The sequence below is a fragment of the Acanthaster planci genome, linkage group LG13 (assembly GCF_054643075.1).
Source record: "Acanthaster planci isolate LZ-2023a linkage group LG13, COTS_SCS, whole genome shotgun sequence".
Lineage (NCBI taxonomy): Eukaryota > Metazoa > Echinodermata > Asteroidea > Valvatida > Acanthasteridae > Acanthaster > Acanthaster planci.
This window is the reverse complement of record NC_141789.1, coordinates 13,378,215-13,403,863: the sequence shown is the minus strand read 5'-3', so window position 1 is coordinate 13,403,863 and position 25,649 is coordinate 13,378,215. Positions and strand designations below refer to the sequence as shown.

The window sequence follows — 25,649 nt, the reverse complement described above, 5'->3', positions numbered from 1 at the left end:
TGCAGAATTTCCACTGGAAATATTTACAGGAGGATGATGTAACAACAACTTATGGCCAATTCATCCTCGAACTATTTTGGCTGTGTCCTCTTGGGACCAAGTTGGATGCTTTCCAAGAGACAGTGAAATTGACCATTTTTTTCTTCTTTTTTCCAATTTTAATTCACGTTTATTTCACAATTTTTAGGGATACATGTAAGCTATACAATATAGAAAATATTACCAGAAATTATTTTGTACACACAATATACACTTTCTGGGGATGAGGAAGTCGAAACTCCTGCACCTGCTCAAACCAATATCGAAGTACACACGAAGTCGATATAACTATAATCGGCTGTCGAAAAGTAAAAGCCTCGAAATCAAATACAAAAGTATTCGAAGTATTTGGAACTCGCGTCGCTGCCGTATGCGGCGCTTGGTAAAAATGAGCGAAGCGCTGGCAGTCGAAACTCGACTGGCCTCGTGAATCACTCGATCACTCGACGGCAGGAGATTTGACGTTAATTCTAAAAGGGGCCGACTGGTCTGAGTTGAAGGCCGTGTGTCCCTGAATTTGTACTCATTGTATTTGACGTGAAAGAGGCAACAACGCCACTTGAAGTACGAAAGAATCCCTTTTCGCCCCGCCAACACTCCTCAGATTTCTGCAACAGAGGGGTAAAATTGTCTCCATACAAGGTCTTAAATTCATTAGATATTTCAGACAGTCAACTGACGGAAACAGATAGCACAAAGAATAACAAAAACAACGGGAAAGGAGTAAAAAAGGTGGTAAAACTCACACCCACAACACACCAATGAAAGCACTCTTCCCTTATTAAAATTTAACTCAATTTTCGAAAACTTCCCTGCCCAGTTTCACATGTCCCAGTACACAATCTAATCTAAGTTCTCAAACAATGTTGCCACTGCATCTAAATGGAAGAAAACACGCAATGTGGAATTCAATATTTCACAGATAGGGAGCAGAGGTATATCTAGTCTGGGTAAAAAACGACGACTTTTCACAACCTCCACTTTTCTTATTAGTAAATAATAATTGCTAAAAGCACCTGCAATGAATTGTTTCCACGGACCTATTCCTTTCTAAATAGCCACTTTTTTCACTAAAAGCCTCTTGAGACGGAAGCTAATTCTTCTTTAAATTACAAATCACAAGTCAATCTCTCAATTCGAAATTCATATACAAATACTTTTGTATTATTTGTTTTTATTTCTAGAATACAACTTTTTGTGCAGTTTGATCAATCTTTTCAAAACCCCGTTTTAAATAAAAAAAAGAAACCTTAAATTATACCACGGAGACAGAAAAATTACTCTAATATTTGACTTTAGCGATTAAAATGACAAACAAGACCAGGGAAATATAAAGTATTCGGCATTATATTACCATATATAAAATTTGTGCAAAAAAATCCCAAGTTGAATCGCAGGAGGGCGCAATCACGTTTTTAGTACCCTTGTCGTCTTGCTTGTGAACCGCTGCACTGACGATAAACTTTGGAAGCACTGCTCTCTGAAAGCACGTAACTACAACTAGTGCAATGGTTTCAGACACTAGAATTCTCAGCCGAGAAATAAACAATAGCATCTTCAAACCGTACTTCAAACGAGAATAATAAAAGTCAAAGCACACGAATGGGGGTAACAGGTTTCACTTATGCGAAAGGTGTTTCACGATTACATCCTTTGATGATACTGGCCATTGGATAAACACGCTTAGCCGATACAAATTCAAGTACCGATAAATAAAATCAGCCGTTGAAATTGTACGCGTATCTTTGTGTAGCAAATCTCGTCTTTTCGCCGATTGTGTTCGGCGTGACACATCGCGTATGTTTTTACTTGGATTTTCTGATGATTATCACTTTCTACGGTCACATGGTTATAGGAAAAGTCAGTGATTAGACTGTCCATGAATGGGTACGCAGTAGCAATCAGGATGTCGCTGTTGGCGTGGATGCAATGCGTGTTTCGCGATGCAGCGTGCACGAGGTCCCGTGGCGCTTTTTGAAGAGATTTGGTGGTGTTTTTCGATCGGCGTCACGAAAACAACCAGATACAAGGCATATATTCCGAAAATTACGGTATATACATCTGCCAATACATGTAAACGTAATTCACATACATGTGGATACATGTATCTATGTACATCGAAGTATGTGTGCACATGTGCAGTGCACATGTTGCGCGTCCATCCAGTCGGTTATACGGCGCTGTGCGGTTATGTCCCCTTGAAAGCGCTATAACGGGAATCTACTGTACCACGTTCCACATCACAACTATGAACAATATGGTCACTCGGTGTCGTGTTTTCGTAACCGTCGGTTCCATTGCTAGCGGTCACCACCGATGTTGCTGCTACACTGCCGCCTTCATCGTCGCGTTCACAGTGGGCGTGGCACCACCTCCGCCTGGTATTGGGTCATATATCTGATTCTCATCGTATAGAAGCCCTGAGTAAGACAAAAGCGGGAAACGGTCTCGTCATAAAGTGGGTCAAGAATGAAGCAAGAGTTTACAGTTGATAAACAGGCTAAGAGCAAACAAGCAGTGGGATTTAGAGTCGTACGCAATTGAAATACTGCATTATGCAAGACGATCTGTTTATAGTTTGGAACTACTTGGCGTATCAGGTATCCTGACGTCGTTTGAATTTCTTGTCGGCCTGTTAGCTGTGCGCATGGCCGCATGCGTCCTGTCTTGGTACCTGCGATGCTTGCCGTCATGAAAAGGGCCACGCATGATGCCAAGAGCGCCCTCACGCAGAGCCGGGAGACCTCAGACTTGCGATGCGGCACCAACGGTATCAGTCCGCCCATCATGACGCCGATGCTGCCCAGGTTGGCGAAACCGCATAGTGCATAGGTGGCGATGACCTGCGTGCGGGTCTGTCCGAGAAAAATAAAGTGCCGTGTAATTCCGGTCTCTCAGTAGTACGACAAATTTTGAGCCTGAAATGCGGCTTGCAGAATTCCACACATTTTTGATGAAGTTTACAGCGTGCAAAATGTCGAATGGGCTTAAGAGATAAACAAAAGCAAATGCTGAAGTTTTTGGATGATTCGAAAATGAACAACAGGAAGCCCAATCTTGTTCTTAGTCTCTGATCTACATCAGATTTTGCGACTGTAGTGTAGTGTTCAAGTGGTATAAATCTACTCACACAATGCTGTTCAAAGAAAATTCAAGTGGGTATGCAGAACACGGCGATCTTTTCTTACCGAGATTTCTTCGTTGTCGACGTATTCGGCCAACGCATTGTACGCCACAATTTCATTGAGGAACACCTTGATGCCGATGAGTTCGGCCACGACGAGGCAGTCTGCGCCATCAACGCCCAGCAACCAGGCAAGGGGATAAAGCACGTATCGACAGATCAGCTGAAGTGGGACAAGACAGGGGCATCAATATGGAAAAATGCGGGCTTGAAACACAACTGAAAAAGCATGAACAGGCAATTGGAAATTTGCTCTCGACCTCATCAGTTTACCACATTCGACCAAAAAACAAAAACCCCAAAATGTATATGTTTCAAGCCACTTACCTGCAAATTGGTAAAACTGTTTGTGATAATCAGATATGATTAACATTTTGAGCTTTTTCATATACACATGTAGTCACACCAGCACTCACATTTAAAGCTAGACTCTTCAAAATGTAGAGTTTTACCTGGAAACTGAGATTTTCGATGTCGACCAGGCCCCCAAGCCATGCAAGGGCAGAGTTGATAAAGGCAAGGACGCTGATTATCGCCACAAGGTTGCCAATGATGTAGGCGCAGATCTTCAGCCCGTCGATGGCGCCCACGTACATGGCTTCCAATGCGTTACTCTCCAAGCTACAATCGAACAATGAAGGCGTCAAGATTTATGCACCTTGCTAGAGTCAATCTTTCTGACTCCATTTCCTTATGGTATCGAGGGGAAGTTGAAAATTTTCACCCTTAAATAATTAAGTCGCACTAATTAAAAAAAATAGTTCGAGAAGCAGGGAAAACCATTGGCTGTACCGCTTCTCCCCTTTGCAATATAAAGGGCTCTGGGAAAGGCATCTGCAAAATTGGACAGCAACAAGGGGCATCCAAGTCTAAAAAATAAAAAAAAAACAGCTAGGTTTTTTATGTAATACGCAAACCAGCAGAACTTCTTTTCGAGAGTTTGAACGATAACCTCATCACAACGTGGCACACGATTTATGTGGCTCACTATGCGCCTGTACGTATAAAATCAGAAGTTGAACGCACGCTTTAGCCGTCTTGATGTTGGCACTTGACGCCGTTTTGGGTGCCTTCGTCTCTGGGAGGGACATCTTGGCAGTCACTAGGGCGGCAGGGGCGGACATGAACGACGCCGCCAAGAGGTGAGAGGCGCTTATACCGAACGCGATGAAGAGGGCCAGCACGCTGCCCGCTATGGTAGCGAAGCCCCCGACGATGACGGCATACATCTCTGACTCCGTCATGTCATTCAGGTACGGCTTGATGGCCAGGGGTGCCACGGTCTGAAAAAAGGGTGGGAAATATTCGGCTTGTCTTTCCATCGTGGTAAAAATTGTCTGGACCTAGCACAACATGGCGTCAAATCTTTTCACACTGACTACGATGCATGTTTCGTCCTGTTCGTCTTGTCGGGCTCTTTGATCATAGTGTTTTTATCATGTTTTGTACAAATGAATATTGCACCTTACAGTTTCTGTTCCGCCAAAGGGAGAGTTGCAAATTTCGCATTATTGGACGCCGACAATCCGACCCACACTTTCACACGACGGCGACAGTGTTAAGATAAGTCACGGTGTGGACAAATCGTCAAGAATAGAGGCTCGTTATTTACCATGCCAACAAAGATGTTGGAGGCAGTGGCGAACGATTCGGCACCGGAGACATCCATAGTGAACTGCATGATGACAGCGAGCCCTCGGATAAGCGTCTGCATAACGCCCCAGTAGTACATCAACGCAAAGACTGAACTGGTAAAAATGATCACCGGCAATACCTTCACACAAGATGATCGATACAAATAGCGCTATTAATCGACTAAATGGACACTACGTTTTCATTAAGAGTACTCTGATAATAATATTCCTCACTTCGATCATTTTTGCCGCTCATTTGAACAATACAAGTTGTCCTTCAAGGGCTTCTTTTTTTTACTTATTCATTTTTTAGCAATTGAAAGATCCAACATTTTAAAAATGGTACTACCAACTGATCTTGGGGTAAGGATTCTTGTGAAAAAAAATGGACAGCTTTTTTGAGGAAATATTCCATTGCTGGTCCCCACCGACCCAAGACCTGACTACGCCCCTGCGGAACTGGTTCTGTCACATTTTATTCAGCAGTCCAGAGTTCATTCTGTAACCACAGATAAAGACGTTTCCTGAGAGTTCAGCATTAACTGAAATGTTCCAAGAAAGTTTATACTAATGATGTGTGTACTTTTTGGTAACTTGTAATTTCATTACAAGTTAACTGCAATTTTTCATAAGGGAATGGGTGGGTAAATTAGTTTGCAGAGACAAACCCATTTTCAAGCCCGTGAGGCTTGTAGTCTACACATCAGCCTTTTGATTTTAACTTTCAAAACTTTATCAACTTATCAACGTGCACCCAGGCATTTACGAAATTTACGTGCTGTAATGTGGCTTTGTGGAATTCACTAGACTTTTTCTTTACTCCTTCACATTATCTAGTCACGTCTATACTTACTGTTAACAGAATCTCATGGTTTGACAGAGGGGCGGGGCCAAACACAAACTCCGCCCCCGCGTTCGTGAAATTCAGGAAGGATTCCACCTGTTTGCCGAGCCAGTTGAAGGAATCGAACCCAGGCTGTGTGCGCAATATAAGGATAGCCAGGAACATCTGTAGCCAGAGGCCCCAAAAGACTGTGCGCCAGTTGATCTGGGAACGAGAACAAACGTGCAATGAGCAGAATGCTGAAAGTTCTAGCACCTGACAATAATGAAAAATCTAGACCGGCGAAGCTTGACCAACTTTCATGAGTTAGTCTGGTATCGGGGTTAGGTCCCCGGACCTAGACAACGTAGAAGTGGCATTGGCCATATAGGGTGTGGAAGGTCTTTCCTACATCTCGGTGTCGTTTGCGCTTCCAACCCCAAGCTTTAGTTTCATGACTTAAATCTCCTGAAATGAAACCCTGTGGCTCATGGAAACTTCATTTATCGACGAACTGTGTCATACCAGGCCAAAGTTTGAAGGAGACAGGGACAAGGCTAACGTTTTTTTAGGGTGGGGTGTGGGGGGAAGGTGATCCATGACTTTATCTCACCAAGCCAGGCTGTCTGGACAGCACGAAGCTCAGTAGCAAAAAGCAGACGAGGCCGAAGAGCGACTTGAGACGCTCCGGTTCCCTGACGATTGACTGGATCACGCCGGTGAGGGCGCACATTGCGATGAGCAGAGCGGTAAACAGAATGTACACCAAGCTGCAGCGAAAATAAAGAGACTTTGTTGAAATCTGCGATTTAATTTCTGCTTGTCCCGCTTAAACTTCATCTAGGCCCGTGAACCTGTTTGCGAAGGAATGGCCGTGTTTCTACAGGAGAGTAAAAAATTTCAGACACAGACTTTATTCATTTCAAACTTTAAAATCTGAAAATGAACTGAACTACGCTCGAACACTCCCGTTGGATAAACTCCTCTTTAGTCTAAGCTCATAAAATCCAAAGATAAAAGTCACTGCGTGTGATTTGAGTCAATTCATTGCACCGTCAAAGCTTATTGGATACCTATATGATGGTCAATCACCTACTTTATGTCACCCACTGCTTTATCGATACGTACCATGTTATTAATAATTTTCTCTCACTGATGAACACGCCGCATTTCCTCTGCCTACAGCTGACAGCGCCCGACACGATGCGGGCGCCACAGAAGTGTTGGATGACACGGCAAGTGGCGTAGGCCAGAGCGAGCATGGACAGGACGAAGAGCGCCAGCGCGCGGTGGAAGTCCAACACGACGGCCGCGATGACGTAGGCTACAAAGAGGAGGAGGAGGAGGATGTAGACCGCCCACTTGATGGGCTGCCTGTGCGACCTGATGAAGCCCTTGATGGCCTTGTCGACTTTGTCCACCCTCTGCCCGCGAAAAGAAAGAAGGAAACGACGATACACAAAGGTGTTGGGACAGGTGTCCATTGGACCAGCGTACATATGTACATCATTGGAGAGTTACGGCAGAAGTCGCGTGCGTGCGCCCGTCCCAGTAAAGTGACACGTATATGTTCGCGTACGAGGTGCGCCAAAGAATTAGTTTCGGCGCTCAGTTCGCTTGTAGGAGGGTGATCAAGCATGATTTTGTGTACTTTTACTCTCTTTCTTTTCCACATGCTAACAACCTACAGCACTTCAACTGTCAGCCAAATCTCGCTATGTTGATATTTTTACGTTAAAACTACATGAACACAATACGTGCATGGAACAACTCCTCTTCATGTCTAAACGTGTCCGTGGCCGTCACAACGCGAAACTGGTGCGCATGAATTGATGACGTCAGCAGCAAAATCTCGACTTCCCGTCCACGGATCGCGCGGGGAGGGGTTTCTGCCGAAACTCTATTATCCTTAGCACCGTATATTAAATTCACATGTATTAAGAATCTAAACATCGCTCGGGTCCAAACTGATTGAAGACGGTGCATCACTTCCAATTTTGAATTTCTATTCAATTTCTATTTTTCTGGAACGCACAGCTGCTTTGCAAACAAGAAACAAACTGTAGCCAATATGATGGCGCTGCGCTAGCGGCGACGCGTCTGCTGCAAGTCTCAGTCTTTTAATTTGTTTATTCCCGTTGTTTGAGAGTGTGGAGGCCTGAATCCTTGTTTTAGGGATGGAGAAGGGATCCAGGACTGTGATAGTGTGTTTCTTAGTGAAATATTCTTTTATCCCTAGGGCCATTGCTGCATGCAATTTGAAACATACAAGGGGAATAGACGAACTTTGATAAGATGTGGTATTGATGATTTTTAATGATTTGTAATGTACATGTATTAATTCTGTATTTTAATTAGATTCAACGTATGCATGTTTTAGAATGCTAATTCTTGTATGTTTTTAATGAGGCTTGTACGCGGAGATGTAATTTCCTTTGGGATTAATAAAATAACTGTGAACTATGAACACGAATCAACCCTCTTTCTGATAGCGTCGTCAATTGACCTCAGATTTTGATCACGTGGTACAGCTCGCCATATAAAAACACCCTAAAGGTGTCTTTCCGTGCGCGTCAACACTTGCGCCAAGCGCTGCGTATCCGTCAGAATCGCTCCCGGGCACGACGTTGACGACTGAACGCAACGCACACTTGTGTCATGTTAATGGGGTCGATTTTTGTGTCCGTGACAGTGAAACGCATGGATGCATCGTGCACGCAACGCGCACCCTTATAAAAATGTACATATGGAAAGGCGCCTTTAGCCCGTAAAAACCGCCTCGCAAAGTGCGCAGACATCTTCGGACCGTATTTCTAAATTCTGGTAGGGATATAGGGATACACCTCCGTTCTAGGCAATTGCAGTTCGTGCAAAGGGTGACGCGTGTAAACACTGACGACTGCACCGAAGACAACTTTCAAAAATATCAAAAATGGGGTTGAAAGTTTTCCCGTGACAGCTTTCCCATTGTTAACGATCATTGTGTTCAGCTGGCTTCGGCGCCAACCTGTCTCAGGAAGTGACTGGCTTTGGTGAAAATTGGGCGGGAAAGGGTAAAGTGGCGCGTCTGTTGTCGAGATGCCGAAAGATATATTGTCTAAATCACCGAAATCCAAACAGTCGATGTTAACAAAGTTTGCGCTGTAAAACAGATCAGGTATCACTAACACATGTCTGTGCAAACACTATTTTTTATCGAGATACTTGAGAGTTCAGAGGTTGATATCATGAGACACTTGCTGTGAAGGCCCCGCACTGATAGCTCCCCCCCCCCCTATTCAGGTTGCGATTGAAAATCTATACAGGTTTGAAAAGACCGCACTGGGCGAAGGTTGTCATTTACGTTGATTATGCGCGTGTGTGTGGCTCTGTCGACGTTTCTCTTTATTGTAACACGAATGTCATGCACACTGATTTCTCAAAAAAATGCTCGTTGCAAAATAGCACAAAATTTTCGAGACAATCCCACCTCAACTTCCACTCTTCAAATTCTTTCAAGAGTTCTGGAGAAAAGTGCTCAACAAAAGTTTTCCAATAACGCTTAGAATATACCATTTGTCAAGCACCAAGCCTTCTTTCCATTATAAAGCAGGCCTGTTTTGTACTGAAAGGTGCTGGTACTTCTTATCTGAATGTTGATCAGAACACTAGAAATTAAGTAAAAACCGCACAGCCAACGCGGGACTGACTATTTATACCAGACAAAGAACCGAATACTTTGGCGTAGCAATGCGCGATTGAGTTGAGCCTGCCCTCGGTCATGCATGACTTCGGCCTGGCCTTTTACGTGGGAGGCTAATAATACGTGCAGCTACCTGTGTTGCCGTAATCGCTTATTTAACTAAGTAAGACCAAGTACATTTCTTAAATATGGAGTAACTCGATCGGCCTGGGCGTTTTGAATCAAAATAACTGCGGGCAGGCTAGGGCAAAAGCTTAATATTTATGGTCGTTGCCAATTTAATGGGATGTGGCCGGAAATTGCATGCGTACCTACACGGGCCGCTGGCTATCCTCCTTGAATAGAAGCAACCTCCCCCCCCCCATCGGTTGAAAGAGCCATGATGGTCGGGAGTGTTCATTTTTCTGGTTGCGACCGTACCGCGCGCATTTCATAGTCGTTTGCGAACAAGCGAAGTGCAGTTCCGACCAAAGGAGTCTTCGTTGCTAGGAAAAACTGCGCCCTCTCTTGATCAAGGTCGGGGCTCACAGCGGCTGCATGTGAGTTGGTTGCCGGTGGTAGCCAAGAGACTTGGACACGGTCATAGGCCACGTGGGGCTGCTACAGCTGCGCGCGTCTATGCGCTTCCTGCGAGCTCAGCCAATAGGACCAATGAGGGGACAGTGGCATCACAAAGCATCCCATGAACTCCACAAGAAGAAGCAAGGTCACTGCCGATGTATATATCCCTTCCAGCCAGGTTGCCAGTCTATAAACAGTTGCCCACCAGGAGGCAAGCCGACATCAGCCAGTTTACTCTTCTAATCTTTTTTATTTGAATTTCCTTATTATTATCTGGTCTGAATTGAAAAGGGTAACAACTTTTGGTCTATGCCGATTTGCAGTGCGGGCCACATTATAGACCCGAAGTGATTTATACTCAAGATGTCTTCAATCGTATCAGTCCTTTGAACGAGTGATCAAGTACAAAGGTCCACAAACACTCCTGAGCGATGAAGTAAAAAAAGGACCTACCGAACCGATAAGTAAATTTATCTTGATTCTAATACGGGCTTGGAAGGGCTCAAAACGGTCCATGTTTGCATGTTCTTTACACAACAAGCAGTTTTCTGTTATGGTATGTTGCGCAGATGAAATTACGGCCACGGTGAATGTAATGGAAAAATTCGGCTAAAGCACACTGAAATGTGCACAACCATTAAATCTTGTTTCTTCACGGTGGGATACACTTGACTTCATTACGAGCACACGCAAAAGTTGTTTAAAGATATCAGCAATGACGAAAATTAACAGTAACTCCACGCCTGTTGCCAAATGCCGTTTATAAAAGTTCCCTAATCCTTGTCATATACCTTACCCCCTAATTTTGAAATACGAGCTGCCAAGATCACTATTAAGAGAGTAGGGTAGATTCTAAAGCAAACCCTTCTGAATAAGTCAAGACATTCCATAAAAACACAGATCTGAGAATCCATTTAACAAGAGCTTAGCAAACAGCGTGTCCGTTTGGGAAGTCGACTCACTCGGTACCCCGTCCGACCGCTTTTAATACCCAGTTTCACACCTGTCTGAACTGAAGTGCGACTCTTACAGGTGCCGGGGGTTCGTGAACGCCGTGCCCCGCTTGAGATTTATACTTTTACAACTCGATCTGTGCACCGTAAGGGTACAAGCCTGCCAACGCGGACAGATAGCGCTGTGTCGACCTCAGGGCACAGGGTACTGAGTGCGCAGAGCATGTTTTCCTTGTAATGCACGCCGTAAATCTTCAACTTCGCCAGCACGCCTTATCCATGGGAAACTTCCAAAAGTTTCTTTAAACTCCATTAAGATATTTTGGACCACAGTGGCGATCGGAGTACAACTATTTATCGTAACTCCTGTGTATGATATATATATATTTGTTTACTTGATTCCTGAAACCAGACCTACGGGGGTTAAACAGAAAAACTAAAAATAACTGTGGATTCTCGAAAAAGAAAACATTATCCCCAAGCACCAAGCTCACGTGAGATACAGGGAATGAATTAGCACTTCTTTTCACAGAAAGCAGGATATTTCTGATCGGACTAAATCCACTTCAAGCCAGTTCTAAAACACCTATTTCTGTTTAGCTGTCGTCTATAACATGGACGATTCGCGGTAAATTTAGGGAGTAGTTAAAAGAATACTTCAGTGAAATCGACTGACAATGAAGGCAACCTTTTTTAGCCAAGGAGAGGTCCTTTTATCTTCTTTGCTGACCACTTGATATACTTGAGTACTGCCATTAATTGGCAAGTTCGATCAGCGACAATTTGTAAACCATTGGTCGATTTTGCCTGGTGCCCAGTGTATATTTTATGTATAAGTTACCAGTCAAAATCGACAAATTGGTTGAAAATTTGTCGCTGATTGAACTTGCCAATGCTGGAAAGCAACCCCAAACACTGACTGGCCAGTGTACCTTGTGTTGGGATGTCTTACACGGATACCGTAAAATTTCTCGTACACGGCTATCCGTTGTTAACTGGACAGCCTTGTGGTGACGATGACGTATCAAATTCCGCGTCGAAGTTGGAATTGCAAGTGATCTTTTCGTGTGAAGTATTAAATCGAGAATGCACTGTTGCATGCGCTGAATAACTTTAATCAACTGAACAACGTCCCTCAGATGATTAACCAATCATCAAACATAAACAAGCTGTCCAAACCAGGACACCAACCCAGTGCTGAAACAGCCTTACCTTGTTGAAGCCGTTCTGACGTCTGGGTGCCACATCTGTGACGTCAACATCTTCGGGATCACTCCCCACCGGTCCAGGAGGTAGCTCCGTCAAGTCAATGGCCTGTCAAAAAGGAATATTTCACGTTTTTCATTCCCATGGCAACTGTGCTGTTCGAGAGAAACATACGGCTCTCCTCAACTGAAACTCCGAGTCCTCTCGTGCAAACATCAGATATTGCGGGGAATGTACACAATATACACTCATAATTATGTTTGATAAGATAGTCATAAAATTACAATGACATCTGTTCAAAAATTAGTTTTCATTTTGGCTACTTTGACGGGAATTGTTTTTTTTTTCGCATTCTGGGTTTAACTTGATGATATCACACCTACACTTACCAGTAACTACATATGGATGCCCGTACGAATGACTTAATTCAATATCAAGAACTGTCTCTCAGCAAAGAATTCTTTTAAATATCAAATGAGCCAATGAACTATAAAGTGGTAGCTGTTTTTCATTCCTCAAAGATCTTACCTCGGGAATCTTAACATCAGTCCTACCCCTAATGCGATTTCAACACCGAAGTGCCCTCTATTTTCATTTCTAAAAGGATACAGGGGTCAAAGGTTACGGCTAAAATGTTGATGCACGTTCTCAACGCCAAAACCTTTCGAAGAAATCGTGTACATGTACAAGCATACTGTCCGTGCTCATTTGGTGTAATTTAAAAGAAATCTCTTCAAGTCATAGAAAAGGGAAAAGGCAACAATCGAGGCCACTCCAATAGCGGGAAAACAAAAGTGGGTAGTTTGCTGATTTGGGGAACGAAACGATTAACCATTAAAACGTGCAGGGACGGTTTCATTTCGTCTGACACCCTTGCCCTACATAATATCACGACCACCGTGTACCAGCAGCCGCTTGACGACACAACAAAGGTAAAAGAAAAATGACGAATTATTTCTGGATGGGCAATTGCTGTAGCTGTACTCCATGGGGATGAATTAAAAAAAAAATCCTGTTTTTCTTTTTCGGTTCACTGACGTCCCGAATTTCATTATGTGTGACCTGTTTTAATGCAGAGTTGAAGCCAGATGAAGCAGAAAATGAAATTTGAGCAATGAAAACAGAAGAACACAGGGTTTCAAAAGGAGTTGGGGTTTGCGGTGGGTTGTTCTCCGGAGAAGAGTGATTACATGTCATTGTTTTGGTCACGTCGACGTACGGTGGCTAGACGTGATGCAGTGTTTTGGCTCAGAAATTCCCGTTAACCTCCCAGTGTTTCCAACGTAAAAGCTTGCTCACCACCCAAACCGCCAAACTCCGCGCAGTGAACTGGACCCCTTGAGCTGGCACGATTCCCCGTTTTTGATACATATGTTCTGACTTGTTACCCTCAAAATACGGCGAAAATAGTCAGATTTGACTTCAATCCTTGACCCCTGATACCGCGCCCGCGCAGACCTCGCCAATTCCAGTCAGACAGCCCGAGGCAAGAAATCTCTTCTCACCCTCGGTGACTTGCCCGTTCCCCGCACGATGACAGTCAAAATTCACAGTTTCCTCATCTGGGCATTTCGTTGTCAAAAATTATCGATGACGGTGTTTGGCCCCAGCTAGCCGAAAATTAAAAACTGCACCAGACCCACGGGTTGATGGTAATAATACCAAAACGGAAAGAAATCGATTGCTGTCTTCAAATCTGACAGTGAATATGTGATCTCTGCGCTTACACGCCGACCTCTCTGGAAGCTCGTATCAACCGTGGCTGGCAGGGTCTCATGGCAAATTAAACACCCATTAGTTGGGAAATGAATTCACCATACATAATTCTCCATCCATTCAAGTTACTGGTATAGGCCTCGTTCATCAAGAAGCGCATACAGCACGGAGAGTGTTTTTTCCCCTCTGTAAAATTGTCCCGGCGCGCTGCGCTGATTTTGTCCACTCAGGCACCCGCACAGGAAAAGATGCATGGAGATCGTAATGCATTGGGACAAGGTTCCGCACGAGGCTACCCTGGACCACGGGTGGACGAATTCTCTACACGGGGAACAGGGCAGGCTGTGATGACGCACGGTCAAAAAGTGACGATTGTTATCGCCATACCTACTCCCTATTAAGACTTACTTACAACGAAGAATTCCGTGTCATTTCATTTCTCACTTTTAGTGTTCAAGCAGCTATGGTTACACCCAAAAAAAAAACTAATGAAAAGTTTCCCTTTTCCCCGGAGATAAAATGATTTAGATCCAGGTTACACATAACAAGCGAAAGCGGCCAAGGAGGTAGTGACGTCTTCGAAAGGGCTTCTTACATTCTACTAAATTCAAGAAAAAAGCCGGTTTTTCTCCACTGCGCTGGTCCACAGACTTGGTCGAAATGTACATCAGCTGGGGCCCAATTTCTAAGTTCTTTATTTCTTTATTTCTGCATTTCAGAGCAGAGATTGTACATTCCGTACACATATATAAAGACAGCGAGGTCGTTCAGCATTAAGGATTCTTAATTATTTTCCGTTCGCGTGCACAGCTCAAGACGACGTCGGCTTGCAAAAAGCCATCTCGCTCGTCAAGGCCAAAGCCGTACTGGAGTGGATCACCTCCATCTAAGTGAATGGAGGAGAAAAGCCATCTTTAATCATTCAAGATAAAAAAAGGATCAATAATTCAGACTCAGATATCCTCGCAGTGAAATAAAACATCACAAATATTACAAATATTTACATGTGACTTTTTCGGGTTGCAAAACCACGTGATTCCTGAAAGCGCATGTGTGATTTTTTGTAAAGATAGTAAGCAGTCTAATTATATTCATAGCTAGGGTTCCCAGGTAGAAGAAAGGAAAGTTGCAATGAGCAAACATGACGTCAAGACGGTGAAAAAAAAGCTACAAAAGAAGGAGTCACAGGGGAAAATCTGAGGTAAACATTCAGACATACGGCAGTTCTGGATTCTACCCGAACGGACCAAAGCCTTGACCCCCCTCCCCCATTTCACACTCGTGAAAATACTAACAAACTTCTGGCCGTTACCTCAAAGTGAAAGCAACAACATTTCATTACGATTTCATTCCCTTCCGTTTTGTAAGACACGCGCCCAGAACTGGATGTCTGTTGCTTTTGTCTGGTATAGCTTTTTTCATGTATGAAAGTGCCATGCGGAACGGACATTGAAACCATGTGTGGAAGTCGGGCAGCCGTCGGTGATAGCACGCTGCAGAGCGTTTAAGTTGGTTAGCCTTGACGGTCGATCTACAAGCGAGCTTTTGTCATATGCTGTCGGTGACCGTGACAAGATCTACCCGTACTGACTTTGACAACGACTTGCTTTCAAGTTCATTTTTTCCCCTGAAAATCCTTACAAAACCCGTAAAGGGGACGTCTAAATTGCCATTACAGGTGTCGGGCCAAAAGGTCATTTTATAACCGAAAAGGGTGAAAAGGGTCATAACTTTAGTGGTAAATTCACCCCATGTCAGGTCTTCTTGAACTGAACGCACACAGTAATGCCAAACACTCGCAAAACCCTAAAGTTCAGTAGTTTTCGGTATAATAGATCCTGACATCCCGACGCAATAATAAAAACGATAAATCTTTGCGTTGTTATGATACATGTTATTTTTTCCTTGACCCGGAACTCCAAATCATTAATTAAATTTCCGGGTCGGCGGACTTTGTTTTCGAAAACTACATCAGGTAGCTTTATTTTGACGGGAGCATATAATGTCCGTTTGTCTGACACAAAAATCGAGTCAGTCAGATTTGAAGCTTTGTATGGTGGAAGTTATAAAGTTGAAAAATTGAGGCGTTGATCTGAATTTTTTTTAAAAAACGGATCGGCAACATGCGGAAAACAAAGCGAAGTGACACGAAGCTCCTGTTATTCTTTGCACAAGCCTGCAGTTCAAGGAAATTCCGCTCTGAGCGTGCAACATTTGGTGTGTGAATTCTGTTCCTCACACAGCGTTGTACCGACCGGTACTCTTCGAAAAGTTCAGAGCCAAATCATTACAAAAAGTCCGGACTTTATGCTGATTATTTGAGGAAAAGGGCAAGAGAATTTGGAATTCCTAATTGGCGACTGCAACGAACGAGTCCGCGGTGCTCAGACCAAGACCAACTGACAGGGTCGGTGAACGAGTTCAACCGTTGTGGTACTCAATCCATCGTGGTGCTTGTAGTCTTGCGAGCCAAATTTGTGACCCATAACCTCCGTTCCAGATCCTGATCACACCTGGTGAAAGAACCTTAGCAGTTACCCCCAGGAAAGGAGCGGCGTATGCTTCGTAACAACTATGCATTGTTTCGTTGTGGCCTTCAGTTCCCCTTGGCAACTTTCATGTTTCTTCTTTTACAAAACTTTTTTACACCGTTTACAAAAATTCGTCTATAATACTTGAAAGGTCGAATCCCAATATTGATACCACTGAATATACATCATCCTGCTCATAACAAGAGACAAATTAAGGCCTCGAGCCTTTACCTCCATGTTGGTGTGTTTCCATACTGATAATGGCTACTAGTTACATCGAGGCAATATGGAAAGTCCAAACGATCTCGTTAAAATTAGAGGTGTTGATTCATTGATATGGCTTATAGCTTTGTTTGCTGGATTTCATTGATCATACATGAAATTATATTTAATAACATTCAAGAATTCTCGCATCGTTTCACCAGTACGGAATTAAGTTTCCTCGCCGGATTTCATGCTGCTTTCCGTGTCCATACGTTTACAAAAACTGCGTACTACAAATGACGCAGTAAGAAGTGGTGCGGGTATTTTGGGGGATCTCCAGAACAACCTAATATGCCTGCTTAAAAAAAAATTAATTTGGATCGTCTCGAGTTTCTCTCAATGCGTCCAATTTGCAGCGACTCCGGTGCGCCCTTCTGAACTGGGTGTGAGGAATGGCGAAAGTACACACTCAAACTGAATGCACATTAATGCTAAAACGTCTTTGCCCAAGTGAGAAGTAGCATTTTTATCCTATTCACAGATACCCCAGGGTAGACTCTAAAAAGTGAGTACATTATGAGATGGCGTTAAAATGTGTTGATAGTGTTCAATTGCTCACAGATTGGGCAGTTTTTAGCGCCTCGTGTGGGCAGAAATGGTGAGCTACGATCAAAGGATTTTTGAAAAGGGTTGATTTTTCCCCCAACAGAGGGTTTGGGAAGCATTTACATGACAGCCTCGGCTACAGCTTGGATGCATTTAGGTAATTTCAGAGACTACTGTGGATTTAGTAGTGACTGGGTGACTTGGTTGGAATTAACGGGACTTTAATGGACTTAAAACCTTATTTGGAAGGGCCTTGGTTATCTCAAGTGAAACAGGCGCATGGGCGTCTTGTCAGATTTCCGAATTTTGGGTGATTGGTTGGCACCTGGATGGTGAGTTTAGCAGGACAAGCAGCTTCCGAATATTAACTTTCCCATAATACAAGCACCTAAAGGAAATTTCGGGATAACCTCGAAAGTGGGATACTTTCTTTAAACATTCACAACACAGTCAAATTAAAACTTGGTTGCCTCTAAAAATATTATTGCTTGTGGCACTCACAATATTACGTATACATTCATGTAAACATTATGAATACAGTCAGTGTTCTGCGAGCAGATTCTAGAGGCAGTTCGTGCTTTACTGTTGTTGATGTCACATGACCCTCGCCTGAGACTAGAGGGTCAAAACCGTTGTCTTATCCTTAGCCTTGATAGTCCGACTTGGCCTTGACCTTAGCTTTGATGATCAAAGCCTTGGCTTTGATGTTCAAAGCACCGGCCTTTGCCTTGGGTGACCAGGCTTTTCTATGGGCAAACTTCACGTAAGCTTCATGATCTTAAAAAAACCTGATCAAACCACGACTACCCGTTGCTGTAAATAAACAAGGCTTTCAAAGCGAAATGCCAACATCCGGACCGTGGAAGTACTACATTATAGTATTATGTGATATGGGTGCCACCCTAACAAGTATAATGAAGGGTCGTTTTGATAATGCATTGAAGTGAGTTTTTCTTCCTTCGACAAAACAGACTTCAAGCTATTTGAGCAGTAAATTAAAAAGCCTGTCAATCTGATCTTTTCCAACAGAAAATAGACAAAAAAAATTGTTTTAAGAGAAAGAACAGCAGCCTCTCGGATTCAAACCACAGACATCCTCAAAGCACAGCTGATTTCCCTTCTTTTAGCGCCATGGCCCGACACAACGCTAATTGAGATGTTACGTAATTCAATTGCCTATGTGATAACATATTATAGGCACACTTCAAAGGTTAGTATTTTGCCGTGGAAGCTCCGTTTATTACCAACGTTGGGTAGTCGGATCGGGTGATCGGGCTTGGGGGAGGGATACGGACATAATTGACGGGTACATTATGAAATTACTCTAAAGCGGATTTTTACCATTAATAACTGTAAACAATTCATTTCTAGTCGAATGCTTAAACCAAGTATGGATTTGGTTGAGAGCGTTAGGACTACAGACCTGATCAATTGCAGCTATCAACGTTGATAAACATCGTGCGAAATTCCACCCCCTACCGAGACATGAAAAAACAATACAAAAAAAACCCAGACTGAGGGAATAGCAGACCAACCTTTGGGGGAGTTATCTCGTCCAGCTCGACCACGCAGTTGACGTTGTCCCGACCGGCCGGCCCGTTTCCCTCCTTGAAGACCAACTTAGAAGATTTTTTGCCGTTGGTACTCATGGCGAGCGTATTCGACAAGAGCCGCGGCACTGCCCCCCAGAAATCAGCCGGACGGCCGTGTGAAACTGCACCGAATGCTGCGGTGCTCCAGTCTGTTGGGAACAGCCGATGCTTGCGTGCAGTTCATCAAAGCACAGGTTGCATTATGGATTTCGCCCGAGAGCTTGTGCCCAAAGTTACCGTGTCTGCCCGGCCCCGCACCACTCGGGTTGTCATGAGTGAAGTGACAGATTGTTGTGTTGACGAACATGCGCCCTCTGTGTTTATACAAGGTGAAGCCTTACACCTTACCACAACACATTTGCCCTTGACCCAGAGCACGGGTCACTGAACGGACTAGTCAGCTAGTCAACTACTTGATACATCCTTCATGTTGGGTTCTTCAAGAACATGCACCCACGTCGGCACCCTAGCGCTTGGTGTTTGTTCTTGAAGTCACCCATTAACAGATGTCTCCAACTCGAGTGCTTCGTGTCCTCACTTAAAAAAAAAAATCATGCTTCTAACTTCAGAAAGAACGTACATTTTCGGGGAAGCAACCTCGTTTAGCTGCTTGCATCAGTCTACGGGATGAGTCAATTGTGTTCTTGCTACTTCACTAGTTTGGGCGCGTTACCCAGCTTTCCATGAGCTTACCACGGTGTACGGCGAAGGCTTTGGAGGGCGGCTTTTTTACCCCAATGAGTCGCAACTTTGGGGAACTCTCTTCCCCAACCGCCCGCCATTCAGGGAACATTGCATTTAAAATATGTATCATTTTAATCGGCCTTGTTCTCCTGGTTGGTGCACCACTTTTTTGTGCAAGAGATTTCTTGATTTTTTTACTGGGTCACTGCTCTTTTTTACTGTGGTCTCCCATTGCTCTTTTTCTCATTTTGCCAAAGCATAACTAATGTACTTGGCTAATAATAAATTTTAAAAATCAGGTCATATCAAGTCTTCCTTTCCGACAGCTAGGAATGGTGTGGCCTGTCAATCACCTTGCTTATTACCCAAATAACTTGTTTTTCCTCGGTCGATGCGTATTTCGTTTGTTAAAGGTCACTCAAAATGATGAAAACAGCAAAGGGAACTGGCATCATGGAACGCAGGAAGCGACTAGTATGGTAATCCTGAGATAAAACATTCGACCAGCTGAGTGTGGCTCGGTCCGGAAATATTTACACATTTTAGGAAGTTAAATTAACATTCATGTGCACTTTCGACCTCCTGGGACGTGACTCCAACGTTGCCGAGGTTGATTCGTGTGCTGCGAGGATGAATGCAAGGTTCTGGCGATATACATGTACACTCTTGTTTCTGACAGTCAGTCAGAACTAACCGAATGCAATCACTCGAGGCCCGTAGAGGGCGTTCTTCCAGTCCACTTTTTGACGCCGATTGCGTGCAGGATAATTTTAACGCGATCAAGTCCACTGGTTGAGCTGAACTAACAGCTACTAAACATCTGAAATTTCCAGAGAGTTTTTTCCATTCAAACCCGCAGTAATGTTACCTTTTTCACTGCAAGCCGCACGATCAAACCCGACCTCATTTTGTAACAATACGATTGTTTTCTCAACAATACGATCACAAAAGAACAAGTTTAAAAGCACGAGTGTCATGCTCTGAAGCATTTTACGTATATTGAAGGGTTAACAACTATGGGATTAAGGGACCCGTCCAAGGACTCGTGGCGCGCGCGTATCGGCTGGCGCATGAAAAGCGCACGCCCAACTGCATTTTTACCTAAATGGTGCACAAACTCAAGGCGGAAAATGGCGCCCGATTGTCGGTTAGTTGATGGACAGAAGTCTGTCACAACTTTAAGGCCGAAGTCATGCACCAAGTTGAAGTTGCACCGATTGAAGAACAAGAACGACGAAAGAAGCTGAAGCGGTATTACGGCCTGCGCAGCGATCTTTGGGCCAATGTAACGGTCTCATCTTTCCGGGGTGCTCGGATTTCCGGGTAGTAGGCGAACACTGCCGAGTGACCAGAGCTGCGACACGAGCGTATGCCCAGTGAATTCCGTTGTGGTTCACTTTATTGGTGTGCTGAATTCCTACATGATCAACGCACGTAGGAGTTCGTGCGGACGTCCGTGCGCCCCCGTCGAAGTGGTTTTCGAATTCCTTTGTGGTTTGCTTTATTGGTCTGCTGAATTCCTACATGATCAACGCACGTAGGAGTTCGTGCGGACGTCCGTGCGCCTCCGTCGAAGTGGTTTTCGCGGACATTTCGTCACGGTCATGGCGTATAAATAGCGTCAGGTTTGAAGGATACATGTACAAGCACAATATCACAGGACAAACAGTGTATCTGCGAAATGGGAAATGTGGAATTGGAAGAGAGGAGCATTAGGTCCTAGGAAGGGACCAAAGTCGGGCAAGGGGCGGACTGACTTGTGACTATCTAGCTCAAGTCAATATCAAATAATGACAGCGGCATTTGTAAAAATGCCTGCTTTTCGCTGTGGCCATTCTGTCAAAGTAAGTTAGCATAGGGCCCTATACGCATTGCGTTTACAGGAAACCGTGCCGGTGCAGCTGTGATGCGTAGAATGCGTGGATCAAACAGCCTTCCATACGGTCTCCTGTGTATATTCGATCCCTCGTATTTACCCCTGGACCGCACTAAATGCGGAACCAGACCCCGAGCGTAGGTACGTGTGCGGCTGGAAAAAAATAGCACACCGGATGAGAGGGCACCTTGCGGCAACGCGCTCATTTTATCCGGTGCGTTCTTCCGGAAATCCGAGCACGCTGGAAAAATGAGACCGTTACACCGGGCACCATTGCTTTGGTTCCGCGAGGCATTATTGTTCGTTTTTACTGCATGAACAAACCGCCATAAGGTCTGTTTATAGGAATATCAAGGAAAGTGAACATTATGTATATCAATTACAGGCTATGGGCACACACTACACTGTAAGATAATACTGTTATATGAGCAGTCAACATCAATCTACTGTGAACGAAGTTTACAGTAAACAAACGTGTTTGTTACACGTGTTTAATGTGCTTTGTGAATGCAGTACAGTACTGTATTTTTGACAGTAATGTTTTACGGTATAAGCTTTGACCTCAATTTGCATATTGACACGAATTGGGCGTTGCCACTTTTACCAAGTAATTTTGTGGTTTTCCATTCTTTACGCAAGGATTTGACATTAGTCTGACAAACTGTTGGTGCTTTTTTGGATATAGTTTTGCATGGAAATGCGAACCATTGCCTGAAAAGATAAATGGAACGTGAAAAATAAAAGAAAACTTACTTTTTCATGTTCCAAACATGATTGCACTTTGGAGCCAGACAATGCACATATAAACCACGTCAATGCACTATTAAAGGATGTAGGTAGAAAAAGTTCTGCCGCAATCATGGCGCGGAAAGTTAACTTTAATCTTTAGTTAACTAGACGTGCCAAAGTAACATTTATTCCAAGAATAGAGATAACTCGATTCCCAGAGGTGTCAAGCTAACATTTATTCCTGGAATAGAGATATCTCTATTCCCAGAGGTGTCAAGCTAACATTTATTCCAAGAGTAGAGATATCTCTATTCCTATATAGACATGCCAACTTGACATTTATTCCAAGAATAGAGATAACTCTATTCCTATATAGACATGCCAACTTGACATTTATTCCTGGAATGGAGATGTCCGTATTCCTAGACGTGCCAAGTTAACATTTATTCCAAGAATAGAGATGTCTCTATTCCCAGACGTGCCAAGTTAACATTTATTCCAAGAATAGAGATGTCTCTATTAAGAATAGACGTATCTGTGTACGCGGATCAAATGTTAACTTTGCACGCTTCTGAATACGGGGTATGTGTATCTTATACGTGAATTGGAGAATCCTTTATCAACAAAACTTATCCCTAAATACACATGTAGAATTACCCCGTAATCAATGAAAAGGTAACTTGCTGTGTCTAATGTCTACTTCAAATTAATGTAATTAATTGAGATAAGTTGCTGTTGTTTTTACGGCGATTTACCGTAAAAAAGTTACTGTAAATCATTAACAGTATACTATCGGCGCCCATGCTGCCAGTAAGGTACTGCGACATTTTACAGGAAAAGAAAATTACAGTGGGCCGGGGGACACACCAGGTCGGCGAGGCACAGGCCACAGGGTTCACGCCAAATCAATGAAAAAGTGCTCTCTTGCCCATAGCACCGCGACGGTTGTACGCGTCTCTGTTCAAGATAAGTCTTCCGGACAGCAGCCGTCGGGGCTTTATCGGATCGTGGCCAGGTTCTGTTTGCACTCTGGCGAACTCATGCACGAATTCCTTGAGTTCGCTAAAGAAAGGCTGACTTAATCCCAACCTGGCCCGTGCTGAGTTTCAACAAAAGTTACGTTACGTGCGCTGCGATTTTCACTTGCAAACTCCCACGAAGCTGAGTCCTTTCTTCCTGTTGTGAGGAGGTGAGATTGGACTGGACACTGAACCTTATTCAAACGCGACCAAAGTGGTTTGCTGTCGTTCACATGCTTTCAAAGCATCGAGCTTACTTTGAACGGTTACCTTTGTATACACTAAAAGAATGTGTACACATTGTACTTTGTTCATGAAACGTTTATGCGGGTAATTATACCCAACTACCCATGGACTACAAATACACAAAGTTACGTGTCGAGCTCGGTGTACATGTACATTGTACATGTACATGTACATAACTCCCACGATAATACAAACTCACAAACACTGTGCTCTGCTATCTTGTTGACATAACCCGTATAAGTTAACTGTGCAAATTCAAAACTTACAATTTTCGCATGGTCGGTTGAGCTTCTTGCTTGTGATTTTGAGTTTAACCCCTCCCATCGTAGAGGCAAAGTCTCCGCGGGTCCAGCTTCCTTCTCTCCGCAGCCATCCTCCTCAAGATACGTGGAATCACTGTTCATCATCGGACCCCGGCAAACATGTACAATGTAGGTTACCCCACAATACTAGCTGCCAAGGGGTCGACCGCGAGCTCGTGTCGTTCTGTCAAGGTTTCCCGGTGCACGCTGCGTACGTCTGCTGCTAGGTTTATTGAAGTGGACTGGCGCTGGGCGAACTTTGCTACAAGGTCACGCAGAGAACTTGAAGGTTGGAGACCGGTGTTGGTCGAATTTCGAGAGTCGACTAAAATGATGGTTCGGTCTCTCGCTGTCTCCGTGTTTTCTATAGGTGTTTCCGTCCGTCTGTTCGTCGCCTGGGGTCTATCTCCGAAGTACTGTCGAATCATCATTCATACATCTCATAACTCCTTTTCCCGTCGCCTTTCGGGTAGAGCCGGATTACAGCCGGCCCACATTTAGTTGGGGACAGCCTCATCATATGTAGTCTCCAAACTCGGCAGAAAACAAGATCTCGTCCCCAAAGAGCACAGTCGTACTCCCATATTAATATTGCTATAACTCGCTCTGCAGAAGGCACTGTGACCCCTACCTGGCTGGGGGCAGGGTACGTCTCCCAAAGCGCAAAGCACGAATCTACTCGCTGCAAATAATGACGGCGGCGTGTCTAATTTCACTGAGCACTGCAAAGCCAGGAACACTGCAGGTAAGCAGAGTCGACAGACTAGACCTACCTGCAAAAAAAGGATTCTGCCATCCAAGGGCTTTTGAATTTGAGCTGCGCGCGCCCGGGCTCGTCTGACAGTTCAGGCTCGCCAACAAAGAATTGGCCCACAAGTAAAGATGACACAGGAATCTGTCCCGCGGACGTTATTAGTGAAAGGCACGAAGTTATAGTGCGGTGTTTTATTCCTCCCTGGTTTAATAGTGGGACGTTTTCCTCGCCAGCACACTGCAGGCAGGTAGAAATCAGCCACGGCTTACTCGAGCTGGGTGTGCAATCCGAGCGGGACATAATGTAGCTCACCGTCAGACGATCACAGAGCCGCCAACAGGCACTCATGTCCGCTGTACATTCAGTCACGTGATTACGAATTGCCGTCCTCCACACACACGATGACCCAAGGCAACCGGTGATCGTTTTCTTTTACTAGGCCACGGCGTAATGAAATTATCGAACACCGAGATGGCAGGGTAATCAATAAAAACAAAGCGGGGAACATTAATATCGCCTTCTCAACAGTAGAGCCTCGTGAGAACGCTGCAGCTGAACACATACATGCAATCACTGACGGCATAATCGGGCGGTCATGAACTCACGATATAGCGGTGCGGACTGCTTATCGACAATTCGTGAATAAGACCCAGTAGAATATTCATTGCTGGCGTTCGATACCCAAGCATGAATCAGTTGCTGTTGACGGACTGACAGAAAAGATCGATTTCAAAGTCCCCACACTGTTGTCCGAGTATAAGGGCTCGTGTTCACCACACAATGTTTTGACCGAGAATTTGGGCCTCTTTCTCTCCGAAGACGGTTCACTGCCCGCTCAAGGTTTATATTGAATGAAGTATAATCCTGCATGCATCATTAAGTTTGGGTCCCTTCCATTTATTTCTCAATAAAGGCGCTTTATTTTTTATCCTTTCACTTTGTTAAAAGGTCCAGGATAGACTGCCTGAAGGTGCTTACAGCTAACGAAAGGGGCGTAGCGACCGGGGTGTTGGTGGGTGTGTGTGTATGGGGGGTAGGTGCCCCAATAATTAATCCCACAGAGCCGGCAGATGGAGTTTTGGTCGGCAAATGAATCCACAGTTGGAACATAAACGATAAAACGTTGGCCGTTTGGCATTTCCCCCTGAAACATGAAATGTAGCGTCCCACGCTATGTCCATTTTCCGTACTTCATGAATTTTACACGACACGACTAGGTTGGCGAACAAGTTAGAAGTCGGCAAATTGACTCTGGCGCACCCTTCCCCTCCCAAGAAAATGCCTTAGCTACGCCCCTGGCTAAGGACT

At 44.2% G+C, this 25,649-nt stretch overlaps 1 protein-coding gene across 2 annotated transcripts; it reads right to left on the bottom strand.

The window, feature by feature from the left end:
* Positions 1 to 135: 135 nt before the first annotated feature.
* Positions 136 to 24,782, bottom strand: LOC110983407 (solute carrier family 28 member 3-like). Of its 2 annotated transcripts, none has more exons than XM_022242649.2 (11): positions 23,552 to 24,782; positions 12,089 to 12,190; positions 6,809 to 7,104; positions 6,294 to 6,450; positions 5,711 to 5,905; positions 4,836 to 4,997; positions 4,250 to 4,506; positions 3,676 to 3,844; positions 3,228 to 3,386; positions 2,714 to 2,894; positions 136 to 2,459 (listed from the first exon to the last, which is right to left on the bottom strand). In XM_022242649.2, exons 1-11 carry the CDS (start codon positions 23,690 to 23,692, stop codon positions 2,365 to 2,367), a joined length of 1,914 nt encoding a protein of 637 aa, XP_022098341.2. In that variant the 5' UTR covers positions 23,693 to 24,782; the 3' UTR covers positions 136 to 2,364. The 2 variants fall into 2 exon arrangements, with proteins under 2 accessions (XP_022098341.2, XP_022098342.2); XM_022242650.2 differs by lacking the exon at positions 23,552 to 24,782 and adding an exon at positions 18,675 to 19,963.
* Between the last annotated feature and the right edge of the window lie 867 nt (positions 24,783 to 25,649).